The sequence below is a fragment of the Pyxicephalus adspersus genome, chromosome 1, assembly GCF_032062135.1.
Source record: "Pyxicephalus adspersus chromosome 1, UCB_Pads_2.0, whole genome shotgun sequence".
Lineage (NCBI taxonomy): Eukaryota > Metazoa > Chordata > Amphibia > Anura > Pyxicephalidae > Pyxicephalus > Pyxicephalus adspersus.
In genome coordinates this window covers 139,195,475-139,217,935 of record NC_092858.1, presented here as the reverse complement: position 1 = coordinate 139,217,935, position 22,461 = coordinate 139,195,475, and the positions used below count along the sequence as shown (strand labels likewise).

The 22,461-nt window shown below is 37.4% G+C and overlaps 1 protein-coding gene across 5 annotated transcripts in view; it reads right to left on the bottom strand.

Moving 5' to 3' along the window:
• STX1A (syntaxin 1A) overlaps positions 1 to 22,461 on the bottom strand; it is a 78,572-nt gene that overhangs the window by 1,653 nt on the left and 54,458 nt on the right. Inside the window, exons 4-10 of one of the 5 annotated variants that reach the window (XR_011923104.1) lie at positions 9,662 to 9,736; positions 8,701 to 8,774; positions 7,978 to 8,086; positions 4,144 to 4,217; positions 2,390 to 2,780; positions 798 to 851; positions 177 to 287 (exon numbers count right to left, since the gene is read on the bottom strand). Coding sequence is in view for 3 of the 5 variants with exons in the window: in XM_072428826.1 (XP_072284927.1) it covers positions 177 to 287; positions 2,643 to 2,780; positions 4,144 to 4,217; positions 7,978 to 8,086; positions 8,701 to 8,774; positions 9,662 to 9,736 (581 nt within the window). In the remaining 2 variants the exon portion in view is untranslated. Of the gene's footprint in view, positions 1 to 176; positions 852 to 2,389; positions 2,781 to 4,143; positions 4,218 to 7,977; positions 8,087 to 8,700; positions 8,775 to 9,661; positions 9,737 to 22,461 lie in introns of those variants that run through there. The other 4 variants (XM_072428849.1, XM_072428826.1, XR_011923103.1 and 1 more) reach the window with 4 other exon arrangements.

The following is a 22,461-nucleotide window of genomic DNA, read 5'->3' as shown; positions in this document are numbered from 1 at the left end:
TAAAATCACTATATAGGTGGCTAAATGTTAGCAAAGCTGGAGAGCTTGGGCAAGTGAGACATCTACCATAGCAACAAGAAGAAAGATTGCTTATTAACCGATTATTAATATAAACTGATTTTTGCACCTCATACTGAATCAGCTGATTTAAAGAATTCATAGTAGTGGCTACTCACCCTCCGGGCTTTACTCTGGTACTTGACAGCCTTTTTGGTGTCAGAGACAGCTCTTTCCACATAATCCACAGCGTGTTCCACATTATATTCTATGCGATCAATCATCTCTCCCTGATGGTGTGCAGAAATAGGAGGGGGAAGGGGAAAAACAGAAGAGGCCGAAAAGAAGGAGCCAGAGATATTCGGAAGACATCGAGAGAAAGTAACACAGAGAAGTTGGAGAAATACAAAAAGCGACATACAAGATAAAAGACACATGCAAGTGAACAGAAGCGCGTACGTGATGCACAGAAAACATGCAGTGTTGTTAAGTGTGTAAACGTAATGCGGAATGAATTAAAGGTATGGTTTACAAAGAGAAGAAAAAAGACAGTTAGTGGAAAAAGAGAGCAGAAAGAAAGCAGAAAAGATTGGACAGCCAAGTGTCAGGAGATGAATGAGACAGAAAAGATGGATGATAGGATACAAGGTCAGAGTACAAAGCGGACAAGTTCAGAGTGATTCATAGATAGGAGTAGAAGTAAGGAGACAGGAAGAGTGAGTGAGGGATAACAGAAGAGGGCCAGAAAAAGAAAGATACTTAATATCATTGTTGTTTCATTGCAATCCTTTGCATGTTACCTGGTCTTCTGTGGGTGACTTTTAGCCCCCCTTGCTGCTCCGATCAGCTTTAACCTGTGAAGAAGAAATAAATTGGATGGTTTTATAAATCATTTCTACAGTATACATCAATAGACAGAAAAAGCAGCGGACAAAGCAGCAAGAGGTGCTCATGCACGACTCAGAAACTTCACGATTCTACATATATCTCATGAAAAGGTAATCACTGCTTCCCTGGGGGATGAATAGTTCCACAATAGTATTCTGTTTAAAGTAACTTCTAAAGGTTAAATCTTTGGAAATGATTATAATCATCCATGTAGATCTAGACTTAAGATGACCATATATATTAGGACCTACCTATAGCTTTCATTCAGTTTGTATCCAATTAGGAAGGCTCTTGAACTACATAATTATTGGTCTACCCAAAGAAGACTATACTATACTATACAGATTGAGACAGATAACATCAGATTTTTTATAACTAGATTTGCTGGGTTTGATCATTATTAACCTTTAAAATACGGTCATGAGAGCAAGACCATCATTATTTGTAGTAATATTGTAATAATAAGGGGCTTCAACTAGTATAATGGCTTTAGAAATAATAAAAGAATATATAAGAAAAGTTAAACTAAAAACAAAATTTGAGAAAACTACTTTTTTTTAGCAACCAGAGGTTAGTCACCTTTATCTGAATTTGTTATGTAATGGTAAAGACGTTTCACAGTTCATCGAAGATGCTTCAAATAAGTTTAGGAACATTAATTAGTTACCTTAAACTAATCAAAGTCAAAGCTGATGAAGGTTGTCCGAGAACAAGTTGGGACATATAAAAGTTTGTCATGTGTTTGAACTATATGATCCAGTCTCTGTAGTGCCATAAGGTTTGGGGTAGTCTATAAACGCTATGGCATATTCCTGACACTTAATAGAACTGGGAAGCTACTTTGATGAGGGTAAATGTCAACATAGAGAACATTACAAATCAAGTCCAATTAAATGTGACTAAGTACTACTCGCTATTTCATGCCCTGAATAAAAGTGAACCTTGACAGGCTTTTTTTTTAGTCTTTAAATTATTATAATTGTATTTTTTAAAAAATTAATTATCAAGTGGCAATAGAAAGGCAAGTCTCGGTCAGCACTGAAAAAAGATGCCCCAGTCATTGCATTGTCAGAAACCACTGGAGTGTTCTACATTGAACTGACATAAATTTAGTGACCAGACTCCAGGAAGTAACTGTTCGTTGATCAATGAGATTTTGGAACAGGACCTCCAGCAATCCTATATTGCAATAATTAAAGTTTAAAGGTACATTAAGCCATACATAAAAGTTCAGATTACAGAACCCCTGCACATGTGGTCACTCATAATGCTGAAACTTGTAATGATGGCCAAAGATCTTCAGTTTCAGAAGCAGAGTGAAGCAAGAAGTGAGCATCAGTCAGGGAGATGGTTACCTTCACATCACTAAAGGGTAGGTGAGCATAGTTCTGCTTTAGGTAAAGGGTGGGATATGGAGTAAACGAGACAGACATTATACCAAGTGACCAATAATCACAAAATAGACCACAGAACACATCACAATAGGTAAACAGGTAGTACTTACCAGCTGAGCGCTCATCCCATATGCAGCATGGGAAGTAAAGACAGGATTGGGGGTGAGAAACCCATTGCCCAAGTGCAGTATTAACCAGAACCCCTCCATTTTTAAGTGTAAAAAAGTTAAATAAATTATCAATCCTACTTTATTACAACAAACATAAAAACATGCCGGTTTCATAATAATTCCTCAACGCTATTATTAAAAATACAGAATGACGTTTTTACATGATGAAAACTAAGAGTGACAACGTATGTACCTGACTCTCTACAAGCATCGCCATATCCATGAACATGTCATGGAGTTCCCGGATGCTGTTTTCCAGCTTAATGATCTCACTGTGCCGAGTCTCAATCTCATTCAGAGCTTGCTTAGTAATGTTTGAATCCATGATGATCTGCAATGAAAAGATCAGAAACCATACTCATTAAATGTAAATGGAATCGGGAGACACTGGTATAGCTCCTTTCCCTCCATACATATTTTATTTATGGAAAATACTGAATGTGTCGGTATAAATAAAGGCAGCCATATCCCCTCACTACACAAGCTTCTTGCTCACCTTCCTACTTAACATATAAGGTCTGTGCAGAATGTGTGCATTCTCTAATAATAACACCTACAATGCGACTGATAACAGGAATATTTGCTGCAAAACGAACTTCAGGTATAAAGGACTAGACTATCAATCAGTCAGGGCGAGATTTTACCCCTTTGCTGATAAAGAACCAAACATGAACAAATGAAGAATACATCATATCGCCTGCAGGCATTATGTGGTAAATCTTTATTTGCTTAAGGCCCAACTAAACCCAAAATTGAGCAAAGTCATGTTGAATATTGTAAATATAAATATTACATTAGAACCACAACTTTACAAATTCAAAAACTCATTGTGTAGCTGTAATCTGTGAGCTTTAAGAGGTATAGTAATGACACTGGAAGCAACAGAAGGCACAGGTGATGAAGGGATATCCACAGACAGACAGGAACACTGGAACAGCACAAGGGAATTGGCTAGAAACAACAGACTAGGCAACAGGGGGTTAACACAGGAGCTGGACAGGAAACACTGAATAAGGCAACAGGTGTACAGGAAAATACTCAGCAGAGCTAGGAGGCTCGGCATTAGTGGAGACACGTTGCTGAGTGCTGTGTCTGAGCTAACTAAGTAGCCAGTAATGATTAAGAGGCTATTTCCTGATTGGGCGGCAGGTTGGGTGAAACTGATAAAGCTTGGGAGCGTAGGCACACCCAAAGTCCGAACTGCCCGCCCAGAGTCAGGGGAGAAATGCCTGCGCTTTGGTGAGAAAAAGGTAATTGTGACAACGTAGTTCGGAGATAAGGGCTTTGACTTTATTTCGATTGCACGTTCCTCGGAATTTTGGCCCAAAACATACATATTTACTTTCTTACAATTTGGAACATACTTGACACAAGTAGTCTGGTCATATCTAATTCTAATAATTATGTCTCAAATTCTGAAGCACTGGTGATCCAGCAAGCAGAAAATGCTTTCTGTTCCTCATCTGATGCATCATCACTAGGAGTCAGTAAAAGCTGCCCTATGTCTTCTTCTGGTAAATCATCAAGAATACCTCAGAAAAAGGAAAACTGCTGCAAGGGAGCACAGACCTAACACTGACCTGGTGGGCAATGACATGCTACATACAGGTCAATTTCTTTAATTATTCCATATTTCTTCTGCACTGTTTGCATGCAAAGCTTCCACACACTTTAAATTTAGCGCTCTAACCTACCCCTGATGAGAATATGGCTGGGTTTCCGCTCTCCAGCATATCTTCCAGCTCCTCACTCGTTGTGGTTCTACCAGCTGTAAAAAAAAAAAAGCTTATGTTGACATTGTGTACAACAAGAAAAAAACAAGAATAATGGGTATTTGTAATTCATCAACAATTTCAATTGTAAGAACAATACAGATGCTTTTTCATTTATACTTAACCTACATAACCTGAACAAGTACTGGACAGTAAAGAAGAAGTACAAATGGTTCAGGCAATTGGAAATTATACAGCATATGGAGCAGTTGGTTGCTGATGCGGATAATCACAAATATTGTTACCTTGCTACCTGGTCTGCCGGAACAATCTTCAAACAATCAGCTCTTGGGGTCATTTCAGAATTTGGTGGATGACAGAGCAGATGTGGATGACCCAGACATGTGGTTTGAAAGTCACATGGTGATAAGGAGTTACACCAGATGGAAGTTCCAGCTGCAGTGTTAGAGGGGTTGAGTTGGGGTCAGGATTGTCTCAATTGGCTTTTATCCATTGGATTCATTAGCAGTATTCATTTCGTCATTATCCATGCATGCCAGGGGCACAAGAAATGCTATGTTGTTTTTATTTTTTGCTTACCTTTCCTCGTATGCTTATTATTTTTTCTTGTAATGTGTTTCTTTACACATGTGTATTCTAATAAACCGATTATACAAAAAGTAAATAACTAAGAAGCACAAGAACGATTGAGTTTTTTCTCTGTTCCTTTTGCTTTCTCCTCCTATCACATCGATGCAACGCTCCTAACTAGCTCCTGGTCCTGGCTCTCTCTCCCAGTGTGTGTGCTGCTGAACATGGTGGAGTAGTTCCAATTCAAACTCAGCTAATTAGACTGGTTGTAATAGACTGTCTTTAATACATGTCTAGAGTTCAATTTTGAATATGTGATTAAAACACAGGCGGTAAAAAAAACATTATTTTTTTTTGGAAAATTAAGTTGCTTCCAGATTTTATGAAATGGGCAACAGGTTCAGGTGACAATGAAGGATTAGGTATTATAACTTCACATATAACTTTGTGTTTATTTATCACCACCTCAAGCCTTTCCTGCTTTCCTTTATAAACACATATGAAAAGCTGCAGATATCCCCGGCCTGAGGCTAGAGTTGTAAAACTTACAGTTTGGGATACTTAAACCATATGGTGCACCTGTCAACTGATGTGATCAAGGAAAACAGCCTTGTGAATTGTACATAAAGTTAGAGTTAGCCAGTATTGGTCCAATTTCGGGTTATTGAATCTCATTGTATGATGCAAAGGAAAAGAACAGTTCTTTCAGATTCTTCTTTGTCCGTGATATGGAGGAGTTTTGTTTCACAGCGATCAGCAACAGTCATTAGCACCACACAAGTTTTTGCCTACAGGTTGATATACTTATTAGTGTTCCAACTATGGTCCATTAATAGGACACTTCTCCGTCCTGATATAAATAATACACTAGCCCTGCAAATGCTAGTACAACCTCTGGCAGAGCTCAAGGGCATACCCAGTAAAGAGAGACAGCCCGCCTTCTCCTCGTCCTCCTTTCTATGTCAAGCTTCCAGCACATTGTCACTTTAGATATGTGCTATAGCAGAAGTGATGTCTCCTTTGTAGGAAACCAATCCCTATTTTCTCAGCTAATGCCTTCCTGGGACATCACAAGTCTTTAAATAATAAAGAGTAGTTGGGTGCAAAAAAATAAACAATTAAAAAAAAAATAAAAAAATAAAAAAGCATGTCGTTGTTAAAGTGTCAGTGGCTCTATAATAAAGAATGCAGACATGGTTTGCATTTAGCAACAAAAGTGTGCACATTCTTAATATTATTTATTTTTTAATTACAATGATCCTACCAGAAGATTTTACTTCCTTCCTCAAGACAACAAGGAGTCCAGCGTAGTTCCTGGTTTTTCCTTGTGGCGCCGTCTTGTGCTGTGTTCATTATTTGTGTTTCAGATGACGTCAGACCTTCCGAGACTAAAAGTGTAAGTTAAAGCTGACCTATCACCAAAATTTTTACTTTATATAAATGAGTAGATAACCCTTTTATATAAGGTTAAAAATTTGCTTGCCTACCCCCAAATATTTTATTCTTTTAAAAAAATTGGGAAACCCCCCCCTTTTATCTTTACCACCGCAGCTACAGAAGAAGGTGACAGGCCCTGTCCGCACCAGGACAATGGAGGATTCGAGAACGACGTGGAACGTAATCGAGACCAGATGTGGAGGGGTCAGGAGTTCTGCAGAAGTAACGGTAAGTGTTTTTTTTATTCTTATGACAGCTCCGCTTTAAGCTGAGAGACTAAGGAATTGCTACCTCACACGGCGATAATGACTAGAGGGGAAACGCACAGCCTCCTGAGATACCTGCATTACAAATCCTAGGAGGGTGCGGGCTGCTCCTGCTGCGCATGTTCATGATCAGGCATGGGTCATTAGAGGCTTTCCACTGATGAAAAAAAAAAAAAAACCTCAATTCACACATGTTCATTGAGATTGGTGCTCTTAATTTTTACATTTGGAGGAAGACACGTTACCGGATCCCACATCTGCACTGTGCAAGATTGGGAGACATCAGGAAGAACACAGAAGAAAGAAGATGGCAGCGTTGGATAGAATGGCAAGCCTTTGAAAAGGACTCGTTGGGTATGGTTTGTACTCAAATTGACGGCTTCTAACAAGTGAAGGTAAGTACATTTTTTTTTTTTATGGAAGTTTAAAATAGATAAGCACTGACAATATTTTTGGTGGGCTGTATTCAGAATTCATCAACTGCCCAACACTGATGCTGCATGCGACAGACGATGCTTTCTAAGCCTGGCACTTGACAGTAGTTCCATGCAGTTCCATTTCACTTAAGAACACTATTAGTATATCACGTCATTAAAAGTTTTATGTAGGCTAAAGAAATCCAATGACTGCTAAGGGTTACTGAATATCATTGTATTTACACCTAATAATTAAATGAAACCTATAGTGTATTAGACCTCTTGTCATTTACATAGCTCTGCAAAAGTTTAAACTAGAAGAACAATTATATTAAAACAATAAAAATATAAGTGCTTTGAGAATTATGCTGTACTCTCTAACACAAGTTAAAGTCAGTATTATATGTCATCTCACCTCCAATAAAAAAAAGGTTGGATATAGATATTCCTTTACATATAACATGGAAATTGAAATATTCCTTAATATAATATTAAGGATTCACCTAAATGATTTGTGGATGTAGGAAAATTATTTATATACATGTTTTATCTAAAGCATTATATACTGTATATTATAAATCTTTACATATTATAAATCATCTTTACTAATAATATCCAAAGGGTTTACAAAACAATAAACATAAAGCTGTGAATACACAAGCAAATTTTAATTGCTGGAAAACATGTTTAATTATTGTTTCCAGCAACATTATTGTTTCTAGCAAGAATGCTAGACGAGTGAATGAGTGCTGTACACACAGAAATGTTTTGTTCTATGGAGAAGGCAGGGGCAGAATGAGCAAGTAGCACCCCACTGTGCTCTTCTCCCTTCGACCCTGATGGATCCATACATGACATCGATACATGTCAGATTCTCAGATACCAAAACGACCATTCGTATGGGGCAAGAATTACCCTACATGTGTACATAGCCTAAGGCATGAATTTCCCAGACCACAAAGTATCCCTATTATAATGTTTGAAACCAGTAATAGGTAAATAAAAGCTAAAGTCAAGATTTCCACTAAAATAAATTAAAAAAAATCAGTTTAAATAAAATATCTTTGTCTGATTTTATTTTATTACAAACGCCATTTCTAACTCACTGATTTCCAGTTGTCTCTGAATGCGGCCTTTGCAGCGCTCACGATAATCGGACTGTGTAGCATTATATTCTGACATCACTTCTACAAACTTGCGAGACAGCGTTGAATGCTGGAAAGACAAAAAGTCACAAACTGAACTTAGTTATGATAATAGAATTACAGAACATTTTAACCCAAAACCTTTTTTTAGCTTTTAGTAAAATAAGGAAGCGCTAGACCCCTAATGCCTGTCTTGGTGACTATTGTTATGGGACTAAAGATTAAGGAAAAACTACAAATTTTCATTTACCTCTCTTCATTGTCCCTTGAAGTGTCCTTGACTACTGATTTTTAGGTGAATATGTATAAGAAGAGAGCAATAAACCTCCCGAAAGAGTTGTTGGGGGCTAATCTTGGCCTCACCTAAAATCTAAAAGGAATGGAACCTTTCTCTGCTCCAACCAAAAAATTAAAAATAACATTTTTGATGTACAATGCTTTATTGTTATTGTACACAGAACAAGGGTTATGGATCCTAATATACAGCACATACAGTAGGTCTTTATGTGTTGTGACAGTGTAATAATCAACTGGCTGTAGCGCCAGTATTTCTACACAAGTGTGCATGGTAAGCATACACTGAATGATATATACCAGCCACAAGTTATAAGATAAATAATTTTCTAATAATAGGAGGGGTAAAAAGGAGGGGAATAGGGATTTTCTAACACTTGGGAATAATACCTGTGTCTTCCGTATGCGTAAATCAGCGGAGGAACGGTTCATGGCTTCCTCTTGTTCGATACTTTGTTCAATATCTGACAGAAAGGATACAAGGTTCCGGCTTAGACAGAAATTTCATACATTAGACAAACGTTAAATGGTTTAGACAGCCATTTAAACATTGACATGTATAATAATAGCTGTCTTTAATGGTATTATACAATGAGTAGAGAAAAGAATCACTCCCTTCAAAATACTCACATTTTATTGCTTGAACCCTGACATGAAGACATACACACAAAGTAATTTTTCCAGCTGTATTTACTCAATTTACCCATTTATTTACACATTTATTTACTCAATGTGCAATTCATAACATCCAACTAAAAGATCTAACAAATCAAAAAAAAAAAAAAAAAAAAACAGCCAATGAAATGGTAAAAGATCACCCTCCTGTGTTAGCACTTTGTGGAACCATCTTTAGCTTTAAATATAGCTTTGCGTCTGTTGGGATACTTCTTCGATGATGACCATTGGTGGACAAATTTTCAGTAGGTTTTTATGCAGGCTCTGATAGGGCCCTTATGTCCCTTAATGTCTTCATTTCAAGCTGCACCTTACCTACACCTATCCTGGACACCAGGGGTACCAAATTATTGGATTCGGTTGGTCAGTGATGGGAAAGGGTGTTGTGAATGCTTTTGGGACCTCTGTTTTTGGGGAACTCCCCCCCAATGGGTAACCTAAATACCATATACTAGAACCTTTCCCCAGTTCACATATGCACCTAATATAATAACCAGAGTTCACAATAATGGCATATTTTTCATACAGTAGGAATTAAAAGAACAACAACATTTTTTTGCACATTTTTAACCACAGCAGTTCATGTGATGCTACACTGCAGAAATCAGTACTTCTCACACTTGCAGGTCTTGTATGTGTAAGAACAAAGGTGGAGAGAGAAGTGGTGATCACTCACTCTTCAGCTTGGAGCGAACCTTGTTGGCTGTCTTTTTGATGTCCGACATCAACTCTTCCAATTCTGCCTTGGTTTCTGTGGAGAGAAGCAGCAGGCTGAGAACATGTGATGACAAGCAGCAGCTGTCCTATTATATACAGGAAGAAATAGCAGCAAGAGGCAGGGAGAGAGTGCTGAGAGACAGACACAACAGCTCAGCTCTTTTATACTGTCATAACAGAACATAAATATATGCATGAAGTATGGAACATTATTATTGTATGAATAAGCTATAGGATGTCATCACCTATTGCCACTAGGCATGTCATCGTGACACTGTTTATTAAGAATGGAGCAAAGTCCTCATGTGTTCCAAGATCAACTGGACTTCTGTCACCCCTGCACCCTTTCCTTATATTCAATTGAAAAGGAAATCAAAAATAGGTTTGATCATTTATATTTATAAACAGATCTTTCATTGCTTTTTATTACTTCCATAACTGTTTGTTTGTGAAACATGCATGGCTTTCTAAAAAGAAATCCCAGAAAGGCCTGCATACTTACTATATCTTCAAAAAGAGGCAACATATGAGGAGTGGTGGAAAGGATGGATAAGTTTGGCTGCAACATTCATAATAGATTTTAGAGGAGAGAGTCTAACAAATTAGGAAATCATTTTGCAACAATTTTTACACCACTCCTCATATGTTGATACACTGGCTTTCATTTCACCTTTGAATGCAAAGCACAAGAGCTTGAATTTGATTCCAAATCACAGTTCTTGCCCCAATTTTTTAACCTTATGGAAAATACACCCCTAACCGCTCACTTTGCTCCTCTAATGACCTACTAATGACTTCCTCTCTTATAACCTTATCACACGCATGGCTGCAAGACTTTTCAAAAGCTCCCCCAACTTTCTTGAACTCTCTTCTTCATTCTATTAGACTTGCTCCTACTTTCTGTGCATTTAATGCGCCCTTAAAACCCATCTTTACATGCCCACCTTCTTCTGTCTCTTAAACTCTCACTACTTACCCACCAATCCAAATCTAACCCTTCTATTGTGTGATAATTTCACCACTTCTAAGATTGTAAGCTCTTCAGGGCAGGGTCCTCTCCTCCTCCTGTGTTACTGTCTGTGTCTGTCTGTCATTTGCAACTTTTAATGTACAGTGCTACGTAATATGTAAGTGCCATAAAAATTCCATTCAATAATAACATTTAGTGTGTTTAGATCACAGATAAAGCAAGTTAACACAGCCTTTCCTTGTATTTTTGCATTTGAACAGCACTGTGTGCAAAATAAAAAATCATGAGTATGACATAACCACCTAAGTACACAAACCCTTTAATATTTTTCTTGGACACAAAAACAGGATTTATATATAAAATACAGCTTATTTGCCAAGTAAGAAAATACAGCCAAAGTCTAATAATCTACTCTATACACCATGAAATATGAGAAGGGTAATTACACTAAAAACACTGTATCAATAAACAGCCGTATATGTCTAAAAATTACTAATTCATACTAACAAAGTGTGTGTAAACCCTAAACATGAACTTTTCTTATTTGCTCTCTTTGGTTTCTTCAATAAACTATTGAAAACATTAAGTTAAATCTGTTCCATGAACACAAAAAAATCTATCTAATCGATCTATCTAATTATCTAAGCTGCAATATATTATATTTTTGTTCTTGGGTTTACATTTATATAGTTATATACATATTTAGATGATATATACTTTTAATATATAAATATATATGTATAGTTATATATATTAAGGTTGCTAAATATTGTCTATGCATTTACCAATGACCTTTGGCCACGAAGGGTTAAAATCAGTCCAATTTGGAGTCAAATTTTTCTTTATGTTATATAAATACAGCCAGGCTAATGTATTTTTTTTCTGACAGTACCCATAACCCACACACAATTGTTACACAGTAATGATTTAATACTAGGCTGAAAAGCAGAAAATGCTATTTAGGAAATTATAGCTCAGCCACGGCAGCACTTGTTAAGATGTATGAATCATATATTTTAAGAAATGATGTTCCATTATGTCCCAAAGAAGGTAATTATATTCATACTGCACTCTACTGAAAAAGTTGTCGCTGTATTGCACAGTGATGGTCACAAGACAGTGATCTCTGAATGCTGCAGCCAGACTCATCCATCCTTCCCTCCGCTCCTCTTCCGCTACATCTCTTTGTAGTTCTCTCCATTGGCTTCTTTTTCACCTTAGAATCAAATTTAAGCTCCTGTGCTTTGCCTTCAAATCCCTACACAGTTATTGTCCCACTTACATCTCTGACATGGTTAAAAAATACTCCCCCTGCCGCTCTCTCCGCTCCTCCAATGACCTACTACTGACTTCCTCACTCATAACCTCATCACACGCACGGATACAAGACTTCTCTAGAGCTGCTCCAACTCTCTGGAATGGTCTTCCTCGTCCTATTCGGCTTGCTCCTACTTTCTGCTCATTTAAAAGAGCACTCAAAACCCATTTTTTCAAACTTGCCTACCCGGCTTCTTCTGTCATTTGAAACCATCACTACTTCCCACACTACATATCTCCCATCCTTTTGTGTGTGAAATTCCCCCACCTACTAGATTGTAAGCTCTTTGGGGCAGGGTTCTCTCCTCCTATATCACTGTCTGTATTAGTCTGTCATTTGCAATCCCTATTTAATGTACAGCGATGCGTAATATGTTGGCGCTATATAAATCAATGGATCAGCACAGAATAAAAGGATATTTCAGATATTGGTGGTGCTGAGGATTGGGATCACACACTGGCTACTTTTAGTTCCAGGGGACTCAGGTGGTTATATCTCACCAGCTGAGTTGTCTGATCTATTCCCTCTGCTATATAGGCACACGTGATGATTTACCCATGATGAAAAACAAATTGATGATCCTTTATGAAGACGGAGATGCCTCCTGCTAATGGCAACACAATGCTGGAAGTTGAATGGGAATGAATGTGTGGGGCCTCCCAATGAGACACAATATTATATATATTATTATATTAAAAAGTATTTTTGCTGGTTACAATTGATTTTTTATTTTGCTAGTTTTAGACTTATATGTGCAGCTGTCATTTTTGATTTGGTGCACACACTGAACGTCTTTAGTTGTCTCGCAAAGGTGATGTCTGGGCTTCTGCTGTGTTGCTGTACCTTTAAAGAGAACTTGTTACTTTTATAATTAACAAAAATATTACTTAAATATTATATGTGCATTTACCATATTTAAATACATGTCATTTACCTTCAAAAGTCTCCCTTGTGTAGACCTCTAATAGCCCTAAGACTGCTGCTGGGTGCACAATTTTGAATGTGATGTCAGCAGTCCTTGCAGACTCAGAGCTGTCACTCTATAGCAACTATTCTCAACCTGGGTTCCTCCAGGGGTTTGCTGGGGGCTAACTGACCTCCCATTTAATGATGCCAGCCTAGTTCTGGGACCAACACCACTTGGTACAACCAGCTGCATGACTATAATGATGTTTTTAGATATATATAAAAGTGTAAATGCCAGCTACAATTGTAGGGGACACTTTTTCCACTTTCACTTAATTTAAAAGGCTTTTTTCCCCATAAAATTGGTTTTAGTAAGAATTCCCCGAGACATGAAAATATTTCAAGAGTTCCTCAATAGTAAAAGGGTTGAGGGAAAAAACGATTTCCATACTTTTTACTTCCTCTGTGGCTAATGAGCCTGGTAAAGGTTGTTGCTGAGCCAGGTACAAACCTTGACTACTTCAAAGTTGTGGCCTTTGGAAATGCTGCGTCTGTGAGCTTTATCCATAAAACTGATAGGATGCAATGAAAACGTTGATATACTCGCAAATGTAGCAAAAGTACAACATTGAGCAAAAAGTGCCAAATTACTCTTCTCTTCAATAAAAAAAAACTTGTGAGCACAAACATTTAAAGCCCTGTACAGCCATCTGATTTTAGTTGCTGGAAATTACATTTCATGCTGGTTTTTTTTATTGATCAGACAGGATAAATTATTGATCAACGTCTTGGGGCCAATGTACATATGTTAGATTTTAGCCTTTCATCCTGGGCGACAATAATCTAGTGCATAGAAGCAGCTTAAGATATGGTTTCTATTGGTGCAATAAGTGGGAAGGACACAAGTATTCTCCAATCAGGATCAGAAATACAGCAACCTGCAGTCCGAAACTTTCTATTATTATTATACAGTTTTTATATAGTGGCGACATCTTACACAGCTCTTTACAAAGTCAATAGTCATGTCACTAGCTGTCCCTCATAGGGGCTCACAATCTAATTAGAATTCATAAAACAACAGGAATATATTATTATTAAGGTGTATGGATTCATACAGGACAGTAAAACCTAAGGCTTAACCAGGTAGAGGTGCTAGATTTTGTCATGTGAGACATGATTGGGGAAAATCTAATGTTAGTACAGCTGTCCCAAGACATTGTTTAGCAATCAGCAACGTGGATCACTAAGGGACCACTACAAACTCGTCCCTCTCCATAAAACAGAACATCGCTGTTTGTATCTTTGTACTGTTTGGTTTGTTTTACAATCATTTACATGACTACAACTGAGCAAGTATAAAAGTTTTATAGAATTATTCAGATCATGAACTCACTGCTGCAGTACAAACTGCTCAATACACTGTAGATAAAAATAGATTTAGTTTTCGTATATCAATACACAGTTTCTCAGATTTGCTTCAGATTTTCATCTATGATGGGAAAACGATCTTCCCAGAAACTAGTCATTTATAAACAGATTATTTCTTTTATAGCCAGTTCACATTTCATGTCTACTTCATGATTAGCAGCTGGGATACACTTCACATATTGCAGCAATGACGTTCAAATGCTCGGACTCTGAGTCATATAATAATTTATTACTATAAAAGCATAATTATCTGCAAACACTACAGTGGCCATAAAATTTGACATTCACATCATTTCCAACAAGAAAGATTTAGAGATATGGAGTGAAAGCTTTGAAATGTGTAATGAAAGAACTGTATGAAAAAGGAAGAGATTATGTACTCAATGGGACTTTCAAAGTAATGGCCATGGACAGAAATTGTTGGTTAAATGAATGAAGCTCTAAAAATGGAAAAAAGGAGAGACTAGCTGTGACATATAAGGACAAGTCTTTGACGAGTGTTTCATTGTAAATTTGTAGCAAAAAGACACCATGATAATTCTAGAATGGTAAATTATTTAGTGGTTACTTCTTCTATAAAGATCTAAACTAAAACCAGGCCAAAACTGGGCTTTCTAATAAATATTGTAGGAAGTCAGAAACATTCAACTCGCTAAAGATGTCACAAATCTTACGAAGAGATTGAGGACAATGGTATGATCCCTGCTGAGATACTGGAGGAAATCCAGCTTCTATTTAGAGGAAAGAAGACTCTGGCACCTAAAAAAAATAATCTAATACATGACATACACAGGAGACAGAAAGAAAGGGAAGGGATACTTATCAATGCATCCAGTTGGAGCTTTCATGCAGATTTCCAGCTATTAAGCAACCGCCCAATATATATATTTATCTGCATTTTCTATTATCTATAATTTATTTTTAATTTTTTTTCCAGACAGCCCAGGTTTTGGTAGTTTAAAGTCCAGTTTTCTTGGTGTCGGTAGAGGGGGTTCTTTGGGTATATTTTTGATATTTGTAAACAGTGGCAGACTTTAGATAAAAATGTCAGCTATTACAAGAAGTTTTTTTCTCATCAATACCAATTGCCAAGTTTTGAGAATGCCTACATCAATTTTGATGGTTTTGTAAAGTTTGAGTTTGACATATAATATATATATGTCAAATATATATATATATATCTTATTCTGCCCCTTGGACCTTTTAACAAGTATGTGCAAAGACCTACCTAACTGCAACTAAAATGTAATAGATTGTTTTGTTTGGTCCTTACATTATATGGTCCTAATAGGAAGCACAGAAGGGAAGTAAGCAGGCTTTTGAGGGCTAACTTATATAAAATATGTGCAGTTTATTCATACAGTGTTTAATCCTATTTCCAACATATGTTAACTGATTCTTGCTGTATGATACACAAATAACACATATCGTACATATTAGTACTTAGACATATATCAGGATGTCATAAATGAATTAACAAGTAGGATCTCAGACTCCCGACGTGTTTCACCCCATGGCTTCTTCAGGGGACAATGAGATCAAAATAATCTAAAAAGAATAGGTTTTTGTCACTAATTGAAGTAAGACAATGATATAACACAACCAGAAATTTCTTTTTAAAAAAAAAACAATTTAAATTAAAAAAAAAAATTCTGTGTTGTGTTATATCATTGTCTTACTTTAATTAGTGACAAAAACCTATTCTTTTTAGATATTTTTGATCTCATTGTCCCCGGAAGAAGCCAAGGGGCAAAACGCGTCGGGAGTCTGAGATCCTACTTGTTAATTAATTTATGACATTCTGATATATGTCTAAGTACTAATGTGTATGATATGTGGTATTTGTGTATCATACAGCAAACATCAGTTGATCTATGTTGGAAATAGAAAAAAACACTGTATGATTAAACTTTGCATCTTTTATATAAGTTTGCCCTCAAAAGCCTGCTTACTCCCATTCTGTGCTTCTAATATATATTTATTCAGGCTGGGCAAGTATTATTCTCAAGTTAACATATGAGTCCAACTTAGTAAACCTCCTTCCTTGCAAATATGGTCCTACAAAATCTAAAAAGACAGTATAAAAATTGTATAGTCAATATTTAATGAGAAAATCTAGTTTTAGACTGGCCACAGATACAACACAGTTTTTGTGGACAGGATAATAATTTGTACAAAGGCAACGTTTCATGTATTACTGCACAAACCTGGAAGAAAGCTTATTGTATTATGACATTTATTCATTTTTTAAACCATGTGTCAAGAGATACTGTTCTCATCTCTTTGTCCCCTCCACTGTCCAAAAGTGATCCCTTGACTATCTTAAAATTACTGGATCATATTAGTGATCCATCACATCTGTCCTATTAGGTCCCCTTGGTTGGCAATCTCTTTTACAGTGTATGTAAACCTTTATAAAATGTTTCACTGTTACTTTGTACAAGTTTCATATTCATTACTCTTTTTTAAATATTCCCCTAACTTTTTCTTCTTTTAACTTGTTGATCTTCCTGATAAACTTTCTCCACACTCTGTTAAAAGGTGATAGTACTGTCCTTAGGCAACAGAAGTGTGGTCATCCACAGAACGCATGCCTAAATGTTTAAACCTTGTTAAAGTTCAAATGGACATGTCAAAGAGATTTAACAACTCCCTGTGCACTACTCAAACCCCCTATAATGAATCGCAGCTCATAACTGGTATAGTAGGGCAGCACAGTGGCTCAGTGGTTAGCACTCTGGTCTTTGCAGCGCTAGGTCCCAGGTTCGAATCTTGGCATGGAGTTTGCAGGTTCTCCCCATGTCTGTGTGGGTTTCCTCCCTAACATGCAGTTAGGTTAATTGGCTTCCTCCAAAAAATGTATATTAGACTGTATTAATGATATATGACTATGGTGGGGACATTAGATTGTGAGCCCCTTTCAAGGACAATTAGTGACATGACTATGGACTTTGTAAAGCGCTACGTAATATGTCGGCGCTATATAAATACTGTGTAATATTATTAATAGTAAAGTTCATTTGGAAGATGGAATGCACTATTCACTGAAAAAAAAAGTAAGAATAACTTGTTTGAAGGTAAAATGTGTAAATAGTTTCATCACAATTATCCTGTACTTAAGCAATTGTTTAGCTTAAAGTTTTGTCATACCTTAATGTGGACCTTTTACAATACTTTACAATAATTTACCCACTGAAATGCTAATCATTTCTTTAAAGCTCTTTACATTTTTTTAGGAAGTTTTTACTTTTCTACCCATTACTTAGGCAAAAGATGATGTAACACTCCCCAATTTTCTGTGATACATCACATTTTCCTGAAGAATGTAGGGCCATAGATGCTGAAATGTTTTGCCACAGAAATTTGCCTTTGAATGGCTGACAAATGTGCAGGATCTCACCAACATCATCAGTGGGCTACTATAGAAAGAAGAAGCCCCTGATGACATTAAAATGAAGGCACAGGATTATCGAGCGTGGAGTGGACAGGACAGGGAAACATGTTTTGTTGCTGGGCTAGCAAGTAACTCTCTGTGCGGTCCATGTGGATTTGGTAATGTTAAGATTTAAAGACAAGCCAGTGTGTATGTGTGTGGGGGATGTCTGATTTAAAACTGCAAACAAGTGATTTTTGTGCGTATCCGAACACTTAACATGCATAGAAAAACTGAAGCTATTTTGGATTAGCAGAACAAACTTTCTCCTATCACCGCATCTCTTTCTAACCCCAGCCAGGCATATCTTGGCTCAGCAACATTTCAAGGCTTGCAGAGAGATGACGCTGCGTGGCCCAACGGCGGTGCGTAGGAAGCATTGTAGCAGCTGGGGGCCTATACAGTAATGTCGGGCCTCACGCAGTGAGTCACAACCTCCCAGTGACACGCACAGCAGCTGCCACCTGTACAAACTCATGATTCATATCCACATACACAAAGCCTTCGCCACCAGCTAGTATAGGGAACACCCACATACTCCCTCCCTACTCCATGTATACTCATCCCCAAGCCTGGCTACATGGAATCCTATTCTGGCATTTCCCTGCATGCTTTTGGGATAAAACAAAAATATGTTTTGATGTCTCTTAAAAGAAATAAACAACAACTGTTCTGTCAGAGATAATCCTGAAGCATGGAAAGAGTGACAGCAATTTGTGCCAGTATAGTACTGATTTTCAGTCATGTAACTGCAGAAATGTAGAACGGCACATGTCACATATACATTCTATTATTTCAGACTGCTGTGAAAAAAGATTACTGATTTATTTATGTGACAGTTTAGTCATTGCTAGCATCTAATTGTCAGTTTTCCTGTCTTTCTCTTGTAAAACTTCCAAATCTATTCTATGAATCTGGTTGTATATAATGATCAGATGTACCTGAACTATCATAGCCTTAGGACATTTTTTAGCATATGTGTATATGTGCACATAGGGCGGACAAGGATTCTGTCTGATCTCTTCTTCCAGTACAGACTAAGTGAATCTGGTCTGATGCTATTCATTGTAGCCAATTGACCATATGATATAAGTGGTAAGATACAAAGCAACAGTCTTCTATTCACCTGCTTTGAACTGCATTACCATGAGACCTTAGTAAAAAGTATACAGAGCAAAAAATAGTTCTGCTTTTAGTAAATTGATAGAAATGCTGGCAGACCTCGGGCGTGCACTATATATTCCTAGAGACTGACAGTTTTCGGCAATTTCTCCAAGCAGGGCATCCATGTGTTCTCTTATTGAATTCACAGGACAGAAATGTGATTTCCAACTGGGTCATGATTGGGAATATTTTAACGCTTCTATTTATAAAGGGGATGAGAGTTTGATTGCCAGCAAAACCACACAAATCACATATTTTTTCAGATTGACACATTTATTAAAGTGTTAGCCGAAAAGGTCTTTTTGGAAGACTGACACTTTTACTGTTGAAGGATGGCCACCTGGTAGTTTGTCAGAAAGTGTTTGCTACCTTGTAAGGGGAGAATGCCAAAGGCATGTAGATCTGTGATGTGTTCAAACACCCTGATCACCACTTTTGCCACTACAATTCTTTCTTATGGTAATCAAAGTTCTTCTCAGTTGTGAGGGGACTCGGATTCTTCACATTCTGGAAGTAATCAGATGCTAAGAGCTCAAATGGAGGTTCTGCGAAGCATGTTCAGGTAGTCTACATCAAAAGACTCCACATTCTAAGGTATTAATATTATTATTAGTCAAAAAAATGAAAAAAATTAAAAAAAAAAGCTATTTGATTCTCAGAGGTAATAAATGCATGGGACTAACCTTTCTAGAAAGTGCTTTCCTCAAGGCTTTTGAAAAAGGGGGTTGTACGTTGTGGGGTATCACTTTCATGGAGAATGCTGAAACCTTGAAGAAACAGCTACAGTCACCCCCATGTAGGAGAAGTGGTGCATTATTAACGGAGAGAGAAGTATACACAAGAACTGTCTTAGTTCGTGTCTTAGAAAGTTAAGATATTTGAATTTGGATAGACCCAACCCGAAAAACACGGGATTCGACTTTGCAAATTCGTGTGTAAAAAAATGTGGTAAAAAAAGGGGCTTTAATGTTAAAGTAGTTTCTTGAATGTGTGTGATTTGTGTAACTAACTTTAATTTTTTTTTAGGTTATCCCACAATGACAGGATGATTCCCAGCCATGGGAATCATCCTGTCATAGTGGGATTCCCAAGCACTAGAGGTTAAATGAGGACAAGTCTCCCCATTCAGCACCTCTAGTGCTCTGTTATTGGCTGAGGAAAGGTAAACCCTGATGACAGCTCAAGCATCATCAGGGTTTTCCTTTCCCTAGCCTCTAGTGCCCGGGGATCCCGTGGGACTCCTGTGTTCTTGGATAGAGAATCTCTATCCAAGAACACATACTATAGTTACGCTAAGGCTGCAAGAGCATTCGGTGGAGCGGAGCTGTCAGCTTTGCTCCCCTGATTGCTCTTGCAGTTCTAGACAGTCCCGAAAAAACCCCCGAATTTTCCCCCTGTTGACTTTACTAGTGTTCGAATTTGATGTTCAATCACCCGAACAATATCCCCCTATTCGATCGAATAGCTGTCGAGTCGAATAGTGAGATATTCGACCAACACTAGCTTTGAGGAACTAAGGAACTGAAAAACACTGAGAAAACAAATAAAAAATAACAGAAAACTAGAAGGCATGGAAAAAAACTACTAAACATTTCTGAAACCTTTCTGACTGATAATAAAGTCTTTGGGGTGGGTATCTCCTGTCCCCCCATGCCTTCTGTTAAAAACATTTTCCACGTTCTAATGAATAAATTAATTCTGCAAAGTAACTAGCAGCAAGTTATGTAAAAGAATCAGACCATAAATGGATGCAGCTTGGGAACTTCTACAAGGTACAATAGAATGGGCCATAATGTACCATACTGGAACATGTTATATAACTCTGGTTTCCTAATACTATAGGGCAGCCATTCTCAACCAGGGTTCCTCCAGAGGTTTCTAGTTGTCCCTCGAACTGTGGATGATTGGTCTCCCATTTTGCAATTTAAGTACAGTTTTTGTGCCAACACAACAACCAACAGCATGCCACCGGAGATAACTTTAGTTTTTTTTAAAGGTGGCATTCAGAACACCATAGCAAGGGTAACATTATTTCAAATGACCACTAAGTAAAAGGGGCATCTTTCTCACTGATAACTACTGAATTGCCTTTACCAGGGTTCAATGAGATCTGAAATGTCCCTTGTTCATTTTCTGTTATAGATGACAACACTTTGTTCCCGTTTTCCTGTTTTCTTGTACTCCTGCATTGTAACCCTATCACACTGGTCTCTGATGACAAGAAACCGTTTTATCACACATTACAGAGAAATGTTCCACTGTTGTCACCACTAGAAACCCCATGGTGTGCCATCCCATGCAGCCTATAGAGTGTATGTAGACAGGTAGGAGCTGCAATGAGGCTGCAGGAATTCAGCAGCATCGACATGCAATTTTTTTATACGTGGCACCTGTTCATGATACACAGTGCTGTAGAAAAATATCATTCATTTAGGGTTTACATCTTATTTAAACTGCAAAAGGTTTCTAAAATGAGAACACATCATCCATCAGATTGTCCTGACCCAAGTAATTTGGTTCATTACAAATGTATTTTTGTAAAACAGAACAATAAACACAGCTGACTAATACAAAGAATTTCTGTTATACTGCACATCAGTTAATGTAAAATATATGTGGCAAGGAGCAAAAAAGTCCTGAGTCCTGTGAATCTGGCAGCTGGAAGGCCCTATAAATGGAACACAATTCTCCCACCATAGCAGGAGGGGCTCAGCTCTTCTTAACCTCTGAGTCACATATAGGGCACTTTACAATGAAACAATTATCCTGATTTAATTGCTAATAATGACAGCCATTGGCACAGCTCCAATAAACTGCAAATGCTCCATTCACCACCTTTTATGACTGGGAGTAAGACATGGGGAGACAGAGTATAATACACAGGAGTTGTATGTATGCATTCCCACTGGGCAGAAAGTAAGTAAATACCATGGTGTAATAAAACTGCACAAATATGACGAGCAGCAATCAAGCTTTCTTTTCTACATGCACGCTCTCAGTGGGGTTGATTTAGTAAAGGAGCATTTTCACTTTGTCACTTTTTCAAAGTATATGTTCACTAAGCTAACTAAATAGGGAAAAAGTGTAAAAAAAAAAAAAAGAAAACCTACTAATGTGCAAGGATTTTCTTTTTAAATTGCACGTTTGCTTGGACATAGTTAGATGACGTACATGAGCACTGTTTATATACTAAGCTGTGTGGTTGTTCATTTTATTTAGGGAACAGCCTCTTCTAGTTGTTTAGTAAATTAACCCCATTGACTGATCAAGCATCACTAGTTATAACATAAAACAAGCATTCATGTGCGACAGACATGTTTGGCATCAGCTGCAAATATTTTCAGGGCTTGTTCACATCTGAGTGGTTTAACAGTGCTTAGGATGATTACATACTGTAGGAGAACTAGACCATTTATTCAATGGCTCAGATGAGATCTTGGCAGTTATATGTGTGTGCATTCCCAAAGTGCCACATGAAACAATTTGGGTGCGCTTAACCAAGAATGCAGCGATCCTCTAGAGACACCTTATTATCGCGCT